Here is an 11,459-nt window from a genome sequence, read left to right on the forward strand (position 1 = left end):
TCGAGCTGGCTGCGTGGGCTGCTGACTGACCACAGGGCGGCCTGATTTGCCTGCTCTGATTTCCCTGCTTCAGTTGTTAGTGACAGATGTTAATCATGCTGCTTAATGCAGTTATAGGCAGCAGCAAGGCGTCACAGTAATGGGAACGGTGCGATAACCTTGCCTAGAATAGAACAGAGAGGAACAGAACAGTGGCTCATTTCTCTTTGTGGGCACATCTTTTTCTATTCAGAGCTCATTAACCCTTACGTCCTGGCTGCATTCCAGTCCAGATATGTAATGTCTGCTAAACTGCAGGGAAATTATCAGCTGCTAAAATAGCTCTTGGGGTCAGCACTGCTCTGCTCCAGAGATAGCTGCATTTTCACAGGAGCAATTACTGAACTAATGTTACATACAGTGGTTTTTATAAACATAGTTGTGCAAATACTTCCAGCAGGATCATCCCTTGGTGTTTCGCAACTCCTGATCGTTTGCACAATAGGAGCATGAAGCAATTAAAGCCTCTCATGTTTTCTGGATGAATAGATCTATCAAATTTCACAACTCCAATCCAAAATTGGGCTAATTTTAAAATTAATATTGATAATTAGCAGTGCATGACTAAGCTTGAGTGGGTGCTTTCATGGGGGACTTGAGAAATACTCACTGCCTTTAATAGCAGATGAGGGACCGGTGCTACCTTGCTCTAAGGAAGCTGCCTTTCCAGAGTGCATGGGATGAGGGACAGGGGGGCAATGGATACTGCAGTGACTACCACAACAGGGAAGTCCTGCTTTGGATTCAATAAAAAGCATCCTGAGATATGGACGCCTTACAGCTGAGTGCCATTTTATTGATCAGTTCTCACCAATGAGGAGATCCACATAACTTTCCATAAATTAAAAGCAAGAGACAGAAGAGAAGCAGGAAAATGCTCTTTCTCCTGGGGTGGGTAGAAGCCACCTGGTTCAGCCTGAAGCAGACCGAAGGCAGGTTCTGAGGTTGTCCCCACATTGATCTGCCAAGTGCCTGCAAGGAGGCAAAGCTGAAGCAGTGAGGGGAGAGCGTATCACTGACTTCACATGAATCAGGCATGACTTCAGGGGCTCTCAGTACCCCTGAAAAATATTGTTCTTATTTTGAGTGGGCATCTGTAAGCTGATCTCAAAAATTGTACTGGTAAATTGGGAAGGTTTGGCTGAAGGACGTGCCTGTCTCCAAGAGCTCTGCACTGTTCATTTGTTCTCATTCTTTCCTAGGCAGAAGCCAGTGTGGTTCCTATGAAGAAAAGCCATCAGCGATGATCCTACAACATAGGTCTCACATGAGGGTCCTTGATTTGGAGGGCAGCTCTCTCCTTCTGTAGCTCATGGGTGAGGACAACAGCTTGGTAAGAGGAGCTAAAGAGCTGGCAGTATGAGTTACAGCTCACCGTCTGTGCATGACGTGTATCACAGCACTACCACCACAGCCAAGACAGAGCCAGGGACAACTCTGGATGTGACTGTACCAGAAACAGCTACCATAAGCCCTGAGACTACCAGTTTCAACAGTACCAAAGTCCCAGATGTGACCAGCACTGGACCCAGCATGAGCACAATGCTGCTGTCCTTTGGGATCATTACTGTGATTGGGTTGGCTGTAGCTATGGTAAGAGAACCCTGCTAAATACTTCTCTGTTGAGGGTGGAGGATGGCAAAGGGGCTCTAGGACTGATCTGGGTTGAATAATTTATTTGCATTGTACTGAAGGCTCACCCAGAACTGCTGGGAGCTGATAGTTCCTGAGATCCCTTTCTTTTTAAGGCCTTTGTGCAGTCTCCCTGGTGCTTACTTTGAGCAGGATGCTCAGCAGGCCTAGAGGATGCCATACAGAGTATTAGTATTTATTTTAAATAGCAATGGGAAGTTCAGTTAGAAGAACACAAAGCAGATTGTGTTCTGACTTGTTAACTGGAACAGCTGCATTGATTTAAACGTTGTCAACACAGAGACCCGCAAGGAAGTTCATCTCGATTAACTCTTGAAGTGCACTGTTGAAACCATGTTAATCTCCCCTGAGGACATGCCTTTTTGAATTAAAGCATCCTGAATCCATTTTAGCTAGACTCATTCTGGACTGCAAATCCAAGGTTCTGCTTGCTCGGTATCAGCAGAGTCCTGAAGGATTTGCTGTGTAAGTAACTTTGCCATTAATGCCATAGGCAGAAGCTTTCAGAAGCTATGGTTCTGGGCCTGACATGGGCAATGCAAGCACTGCAGTTCTTTTGATATATAACCAGATCGTTTACCTGCCAACAGAGAACGGAAGGTAGCAGCAAGCTCCCATTCCTCTCATGAGGAAGAGCTTCACTAATACAACCAGCAGAGGAGCCTACACAGAAAGGGACTACTGCAAAAATTCATTGCAGGCCAAAGGAGGAGGTTTTCCAAAAGCCCCTGAGAGAACCTGGAAACATTATCCTGGAAACAGTCATAAGTTCCCAAGAGCAACATCCAGCGTTGGTAGTTCTCAGAACAAGGCTCTGGAGGCCAAAAGCCTCGCTTTCTTCCCAGCACAGCCACTTACTGGCTGACATGAGGCAAGTCCCTGCGCATGCCCTCTTTGCTTCTTCCCTGTATCCTGGGTAGTGGGTAACAGCACTTCTATGCTGTAGGAAATCTACAGATGAAAACCACAAAGGGAAGGTTCTTCATCCACTCTTGAATTGCAATATAAGAGCTGCAGCCACTATAAATGTGCTGAGCTACACCTAATAATAGTACACCTAATACTCTGACTACTACTAACACACCTAATAACAGGTCACTCGAGCACTTAGTATCAGACTTGGGTGTGCTGCTGAGCTTACACCAACGCATAGGAAATTCCATTTTTGGCTGTCACTTCTCCCTTCCCCCTTCTTTGGTGTGCAGTGACACCAACTTGCTGCACCTCCTTTCTGTGTGCCCTGTGCCCTAAATTTCTCTTCCCAGCTGTTCTGCATCTTACTGGGACTGTTGTAACGATGGTTTTCTTTCTCCTTCAGGTTCTGTATATCAGGAAGAGGAAGAGGTAAGTAACATCTAGTGTCAGATGAAGGGAACTCAGTGCTTCAAAATCCAGACAGAGCTAGGAAGGGGACAGGGAGAGTGTAAGGGATGGCTGTTTGAGAACAAGCCTATGGGGAGTCAGCTGTGTGTGAAGGAGGCAGGGACAGAGATGCTGCCCTCCTGGTACTGGCCTACATTCTAATGCCAGAGCTTCACACATCGTGGTTGAGCAGGAGGAGGTTAGGGATCCTGCAAACTCTTCATGCTTCATCTGTGAGATGCACTAAAACAGAGGAAAGTGTAATGAGTGTATAAAGAAGCTTGGAACTCTATCATAAGAGGTGTGGATCTCATGTTTCAGCCATTCCCAGGTCCCTGTGTTTTCCAACAGCCCACGCCAATGACACTGGCCTTGCAAGGCTGAAGGCCTCTTTAGCTGCAGTCACAACAGCTGACAGCATCATAGTGCAGAGACACAGCTTTGTAGCCTGAGACTTAGTGTCTTAATTTCCTCGTTAAGCTCCTGGCTGAAAATAGAGAGGAGAGCAGCCTGCAGGGTGACACACTTCTTGATTCTTCTATCTCTGACAGCAGAGATGCTAGTGAAGCTCTATTAGATGTGGTGCCTCCTCCCTGCCTGACTGTGGCCTGGCCTGGCCACAGACTTTCAAGAAGTACTGCTGTCCACTGTAAAATTTCCAAGCCAGGCCCTGAAGCCCAGATAACACGCTAACGCTTGGCCTGTGACCATGGCACTGCTGGAGATAATGGTTGTGTTGGCAAAGCCATACAGAGGCTGGGAGGGAGTGTGTCATCCTAGCACTTGCCAGAATAGATATTTGTGGTGACACTGCCAGTAACTGCTCACACGTTTCCCTCCCCCACCTCCAAAACTCGGCGACAGATTAAGACAGGGCTCAGTGTTTTCGCGGGACCGTGCCCACACGTCTGTCCTCCACCACTGAGCTGCCCAGTATTTAGGGAGACCCCTTGGGGTAATACTTTATAGCTCTGTCACTTGGAGCAATGATACAATAGTAAGAGCAGTCTGTCTGGTTGAGCAGCATCAGCCTCCTATGAGAATCTCTCCTATTTTCTGTTTATTTTTAGGTACTTCAACCCCAGAGTTAAAGTACTGTTCTTAGGCACTGGAGCTAAAAGCGGACTTCTGCTGGCAGGCATGGTGCAACATGGCAGGACTGGTTGTGGGCAGAGGGACAGGGGGAGAGATTGCACAATGTCAGTGTGTTCCACCCTCTCTTTTGTCTCACCGCATAAACTTGGATCTTTTAAGGTCTGCAGGAACTTAAATCCCTGTCTGATTCCTCTGTGCGTAATGCCTGCCAACATAGATTAGTGATGGCAATTAATCCCTGTGACTGCACTCCGGGTATCTTCCACTCCTGCCAGCTGTGCGTAGTAGGTTCTTATCCTCATCCCTGCAGGACATCACACGCCAGGATACCCTTATCCAGCAAGTGGCAATGAAGCAGCCTGCAGGAGGCCTCAGCGGTGGGGAAGGCAGCCTCAGCAGCTGTCTTTCTATTTACTAAGGTTTTAAACCAACGTTTTCCCTTCCCTCCCATGGGCAGGTTGGAGAAGCTACGGCACCAGCTCATGCCCATGTACAACTTCGATCCCACCGAGGAACAGGATGAACTAGAGCAGGAGCTGCTGGAACATGGGCGAGATGCAGCATCTTCCCAGGCATCACAGAGCAAGGTAGGCAGCAGGGAACAGCCAGTCTGTTAGCACAACCACTGGCATGTGCACTGCTTTTGTTGCAGAGTCAAGGAGGGTTTGTAGGGTAAGGAAACTGTATTGGGTTTGCATGGCAAAGTTTTGGTATTGGGGGGGGATACAGGGATGGCTTCTGTGAGAAGCTGTGAGAAGCTTCCCCTATTTCCAGTAAAGCCAATGCCAGTCAGTTCAAAGATGGACTCACTGCTGGCCAAGGCTGAGCCAATCAGTGATGGTGGTAGCACGTCTGTGATAACATATTTAAGAAGGGGAAAAACCTGCTACAGAGGCAGCAGCAGAGAGGGGAGTTGTGAGAGAAACAACTCTGCAGACACGTAAATCAGAGAAGAAGGGAGAGGAGGTGCTCTGTGAAAGACTTTGGGAGGGCTTCCCCCATCTCTGCTAGCCCTGGAAATGGGGTCTTGAGCATTTTGAGTGCTCAGGATGGATTGAAGAGTCAGGCAATTAGGATGAAGAGCCTAGGGAAGTGTAAGTGCTGGCTTTACTCAGCTAGGAGAGAGAAGGGCAGTTTCAGTAATTAAAGGTGAGTTTGCAACAGTTTACCACCCAGAGCACCACAGGGGAGCAGTAGGATTAGTGCAGTTTTCTGGGAGAGGGGGCTTCAATGCCCAGGAGGCTTCCTTGCCCTGGCACTGAAAAGCAAATACCTTCTCCCCAGTTTTAAGGTATCTCTGCTTTGTCTAAGGATACAAATGTGGAACAAGGCCTTGCTGAGGGAAAGCCTGTAGTCATAACAGTTAACTGTGCTGCAAGCCCTTAAGAATGCAGGCAGAAATCCTGCATGTTGTTGTGAATTGGCACATCTGATCTTGTCAGCACCTCCAGACCAACCTTGCTGGGCACAGAGCAGGCATGGCTCAAAGAGAGAAGGGAGGAGAGTTCTCAGTTTGAATTTGGGGAGAGGGGAAGCAGCTTTGCTTTTACCACTTCTGAGAGTTCAAAAGCATGCAGCATACAGAGAAATTACAAGGTCCTTGGAGACAACTGACTTACTACATTCGTGAGTTAGGAAAGAGCTTGGCCAGTTGTTCTTTGGTTAATGGTCCAGATGGGCCTTTGACAAGAGGCTATATCCTCCCTCTGTGTACCAGGAGGTAGGAGATGTAGGGAAAAAGGGCTTCTCACCATTGTTTGCAGGCAGCTTCACAGTGTTTTCTGTTTCCTTTGCCATCACCACCACACACAAAAAGCCCTTCTGAAAGACAGAGCCAGCAGGGATGGTTGCAGCAGGTACGTCTCTGTCAGTGATACAGCCTCCTCCTAGAGTAGGCATCTGCCTTTTCTTGCATCCCTCTCCAGCTGCTCTGTGTTGCCTGTGTCTTCCCTTGCTTTTCCAGTTCCAGGAACGGGTGTTCTCCCAGACAATCCTGTTTCCACTTTACACCTTCAGATAATCCGTGGCAGGGCTGGTGTGGGCAGAAAGGGAAAAAGGAGATAATAAATACAGCTGCAATTGTAAAATATTTACCTTGAGATGTACTTCCCAACCTGCCAAAGAACACACGAGAGATGTATGTGTTAGAATATGAAATGTAGTCTACATATCTCATACCCCGCTTTGGGCAAGCAAGTACTGCTATATAAAAGCAAAGGATCTTGTCCTCTGAGCAGCACATACTGGGAAAACATCAGATCTCTCTATTAGTGCACAGAGAGGACTTCCCTTCAGATAGTAAAGTCCAGAGTTAAACTTAGCACAGTGAAAGCACATCCTTCCTATATGGGGACTGGCCAGCAGGATACCTCAGATCCCTCCAGAGCTTGCTAATGCAAGATACCTCTGCTTGGAAAGTACACGAGTTTAAAAGCTTAACAGAGTAAGAGAGGGAGAGTCTAAAACAGCAGCCAAAGTTCAGTCTATGGCACGTTTCCAGGCCTTCTTGATGTTTCAAGTCTTTTTATGCTGCCTTGTATATATAAATAGTGAGTCCCAGTAGTCCAACAATGTGGGGATTTTAAATTGGCATGGATGTGCTGACTTGCTTTCTGGCCTGTTGTATTTTTCTGTCACAGCCTTGCTAATGCCATGCTAGTCAACCAGGCTCCCCTTAGTAAGGGGTGGAATCTAATGCTGTGCAGGCTGTGCCCAAGCACACGCACCTGAGCAAAGGCAGACTTGCTGGGTCTCATCTTTCACTGCTTCAATGCAGATTCCGCTGACAAGTCAAGGAGCCCTCCAGAGACCCAGCCGTCTTGTGTTCACAGACGTTGCCAATGCCATCAATGCATGAACAATACCTGCCCCTGCTCTGGGATCCTGCTGAGACTGGGGAGGATGAAGCCAACAAACCAGTGACTTCCCGCAAGCATGGCCAATCCACTCAGCCCAGCTGGTCACCCTGTTGGTTTGTCTTACAGATGGGCACAAGCACTGGGAACTGTTGTCACTTTGGGAAGCAAACTCTCTGTGATGGCAGTGGTGATTTTTTGGTGTGTCTGTTACCAGTAAAAGCTCCTGAGCTTCAGTTTCTGGGCTGGTGCTGACTGATACCATCTACCAAGCTGTGTACTTAGGAACAGCGCCTGCTTTGTTGTAGATTAACTTGTCAGAGCACATGTGCACACTTTCTGGGTCAGGGAAGGAGAGGTGCGTGTTTCCCATTGGCTTTGTGCCACCAGACCTGAAGGAAAGCAAGAAGTGAGTCTCTCTATACAGTGATGACAGCTGTGGCAGATCCTGGAGGGGGCAACTGGTAGCAAAGCCCCTTTGAGCAAGGAGAACCAACTCCCTTAGCTGGGTGGTAATCCAGGGCACACCAGGGAAAACACATACAATGGGCTTATACCCCTTGTGGCATGTGGGCTGCTGATAAATGTGCACCTGAGATGTTGAACCATGGGGAATTCTTTTAAAAGTGAAATGGTGAATATTTGGCTGATTACATCTTAACTGAGGAAGCAGCTGAATATCTCAAATTAAGGCTGCCAAATAAACAAAGGGGGATTCACACAGCTAGGGGCAGGAGGTGTCAATGTCTGGCTATGTGACTGCCTGCTGTTGAGCTAGGAATAACAGTGCTTGGGCCACAGAGAAGACTTGAATAGAACTGAGGTTCCCGTACCCCTCTCTTGCTTTGGCTCAGGGAAGTTTCTTACAGCGCAGAGTGTTATCCAGAAAAAAATATTAAGCCATGAAATAATTTATTTTAAATAAGGAAAAATATGTATTTGCTCACCATTACAACAGCCCCATGTCTGCCTCCAGAGATAAGTGAACAGCTGGTTCATACTTCCTTACCTGCCAGGACCTGCAGTCAGAGCCTTCTCTTCTCCCCGCTGAAGGAAACATGGAGCTGTGTGCTAGCCTCTGCTCATGTTACCTGCTAATGCAAAGGTGGGACTAGACAGGTAAGCGAGGAGTTTCCCTGTAACCCTGAAGCATCTCTCTGCCTGTGTATCCTCAGGGCTGCAGGAGGGAGAGAGTGCGAAGGCGTCTCTGGCCACCTTGGCACGCTGCAGTGCAGCACGGGGGCCGTCCTCTGCAGAGCCTTTTGGTGGCCAACAGCCCTGAGTACTGCAGGCCACCACAGTGGCCAGTGGCCAGCTGCAGAGCCTGCATGCAAGCATCGGTGCCCAGCCCTGCACTGATCACCTCCTGATTTATTTTGCAGTACATGCATTTGTGTCAGTCAGGTCATGTTCCATCCACAGCACCGGTCAAAAGGGAATCAGGGCAAGCCAAAATCTGAAGGCACATCTAAAGGTAGGCTTTATGCAAGATGATGTTTTGCTGCGGGGCAATTAAGTTATTATGTGCTTTGTTGCAGGTTTGGACCTGCCAGGTAGTTTTGTTCTCCCAAATCTTTTTTTTTTCCCCTTCCCCACTGTGATTCATTTTTCTCTGTATTCATTAAATGCAGACTCTTTCCTGGGCATGTGCCACAGACCCCTGCAGTGCACAGCACCTCAGCACCCCTACCTCCTTCACTGTCAGCTTCCCTCATGGCAGTTTTGCAGAGCTAAGTTGCTCTAATTTTTCAGTATCCATCTTTCTTTTTAAAACCAGGGAGTTGTGGGAGTGTACTGGGGTTAGGAGTGTCATCAGCTGTGGAAAACGGCCCATCCTCCACACCCAGGAGATCTGGCAGGAGGCACCCCCAGGCTGTGCTGGTGTTTGCACTCCAGGAACGCTGTTGGCAGGAAGGTGCATGGGTACAAATACTCCATGAAATCTGGCTTAGGTCCTTAGAATTTGGACACCATCTGTGGGTCTTCCTAGAGGTTATGCTTACGTGACCAGCTGAGAAGCAAATACATCACCCTGCCACACACATGCACACTTACCATCTCCTCTGAGTGCTCCCCGAGGGCAGCCAGCCACACAGACATCAGATTTCTCCCTGCGGCAGCAGGGCTGCATGGCTACCCTAGAACTCCTAGGGTTGGAACTTCATTTAAACTCGGTAAGAGGCAAGTGTAAGCTGAGCTGTTTCAACAACAGCCAACTTTGTGCTCTTCCTCCAGCTCCATGTGCTGCCCAGGCAGCTGCCAAGCAGTGCATCCGCCAGCTGAGGTGCAAAAATGTGCACCTTGTTCCCCGTTAACGCTGAGATGTATCTTGTATAACAAACACACCTTCAGCGGAATTCTCTTCAACCATTTTTCCTGTAATGGTAGGCTTTGTCCTGTGAAGACTGCCCTTAGATTAAAGAAGTACAGATAATAACACTAAAAGAGTATTACGGGTATTTGCTGGGCTTGTACTGGAGTATTCTTTTAGTTCAGTAGCGCCTCTCACAGTTCTTGGAAGTGTATGTTCAGTTTAGCAGAAGCATTATGATGTAATTTAATTCAAGTGTTTCTGTGTTTTAAGCATTGAAATATAATTAAACTATTTACATGAAATCTAGTGTCATTGTCTTTTTTTTCCTCCCCATCATTTGCGTTTTCCACAGGTTGAGTGTATCCTCAGTACCTGTTGGCAGTTTGTAATGCAGCAATTTCCCTACTCTTTCGGACTGCAGTAAGTGTGAAAAGCTTGGAAGGACAAGCTCTGCAGGGGTCGAGGTTTAGTGCTCCACAGCATGGAAGCTTGGACCTCTTCAGGAAAGCGTGGTGGAGAAGTTGGGAAGGCAGCAGCTTCCAGCGTGGGGCATTCAGAGTGCAGAAGGACAAACTCCAACTTGTCTGTTTGCCACATCCTCCTCTAACCAGCTGAACTCCTGCACAAACTGGGGGTTCATCAGCTCACTTGCAGCTCTGTCCACGATAGCCTTCCCACACTGGGGTGAGTGTGGGCAGCAGCACTGGCAGCTCCACGGTGATATTGGTGGTGTATTTCAGATTTATGCATCATCTTCTGGTCCACAGACCCAAACCATGGGAGTAGGTAGGAAAGCTGTCAGATTAACTGCAGAGGCTATGCACAGGAACAGAATTACCTGTATTAAAAGCTAAACAGTTGTATGGCACACAGAACAACGTGGGGCATAAACAGACTCAGCTGTGTGGACTTCTGGATGTACACATGAAGTAGAATTGGTTTGTGCTCCAGTCAAACCAGTTAGAGGTACTATACAGGATGGAATTAGGTACCAGCAATTGGGTTTAAGGGCCTGTCTGTTTTTGTCCATGTGTGCTTCCTCATGCTCATTAGTCCTTGTTTTCACCTCGATCTGTGGGTGCTCCTGAATAACCACATCTTGTTTTATCATGTACAGGACTCCTGACAGAGAAAGCCACCTTGTCTGGTGCTGTGCATGTATGCTGAGGTTGTTACACATGGAGGAGGCAAAGCAGAAGCCGGAAGTGCTGCAGTTTATACCTTTATTAAAAACAAACCCCATGGCTAATTTGCAAGTTGCCAACACTCTATGCCTTCACCAAAGCCATTTATGAGACTTCCCAACTTTGCTAGGTAACAAACCTCCTTCATCTCCGGTGTTCTGATCCAACTGTAACAACCTCTGCGTTTGACTGAGTTACACCAAACCTGTCTGAGCTTAAAAAGACTTGAAATGCATTTGCTTAGAGGTAGGATTTGGCTTGCTCAGAAAAGGTGACTATATGGGAAATAAAACGTGTTTATAATTTCAAAAAAAGAAAATAAAGCATGAGCTCCTAGCTTTCTGAATGGCTGGAAATCTGCCCCCCTTTAAAAGGCACTGACTTCCATTCCAAGTCTCTGCATGAACATGGAAGCTGAAGCTATGGATTGGGATTTCAACCATGCACAGAGCAGCTCCTAATAGTGTGGAATTGTTCTTGAGCACTTACATTTTTATGGAGACGTTTTCTACTCTGGCTTCCCAATGGAGTATTAAGAGGTAGCAAAGACTAGACTTTTTGATTTTTAAGAGAAGTAGAATCACAGAAGGTACCTTATATGCACGTCCCAGAGGAATACTGGGAAACAGCAAATGGATTCACTGTCTAGCGGAGGCAGTTTCCATCCCTGCTCCATGCCACCAGCTGAGAAACACCCGGCTGATGTCCTAAGAAAAGTCTGAGTTACAGATGCAATCTCTAATCCCTTTAGGAGAAGCTGAGGTTCCGGTCTCACATTGTAACTGCCATTACTCTCAGGTAATAGGGGTTAATGAAATAGGCAGCACAGCCTTGCGAGCAGAGTGCTAAACCTGCCAATTCACCTGAAAATCAGGTAAATAAATTGGTAAAATATCTTGGGCTGCCACAGGAGTGGCCTCTGAATGTAGCCATGAACTGTGTGTCCTGCTGCAGAAA

General features: G+C 47.4%; 1 protein-coding gene across 1 annotated transcript; it reads left to right on the forward strand.

Annotated features, from left to right (window-relative positions):
• The first annotated feature begins 1,398 nt into the window (after positions 1–1,398).
• LOC104541304 (chromosome unknown open reading frame, human C3orf18) lies at positions 1,399–7,006 on the forward strand. The gene is given in 5 exon segments (XM_010185340.1): positions 1,399–1,632; positions 3,011–3,036; positions 4,607–4,736; positions 4,809–4,832; positions 6,926–7,006. Coding segments are annotated over 5 exon segments (495 nt in total).
• The last annotated feature ends 4,453 nt before the right edge of the window (positions 7,007–11,459 follow it).

The sequence above is a fragment of the Mesitornis unicolor genome, unplaced genomic scaffold (assembly GCF_000695765.1).
Source record: "Mesitornis unicolor isolate BGI_N332 unplaced genomic scaffold, ASM69576v1 scaffold11010, whole genome shotgun sequence".
NCBI lineage: Eukaryota > Metazoa > Chordata > Aves > Mesitornithiformes > Mesitornithidae > Mesitornis > Mesitornis unicolor.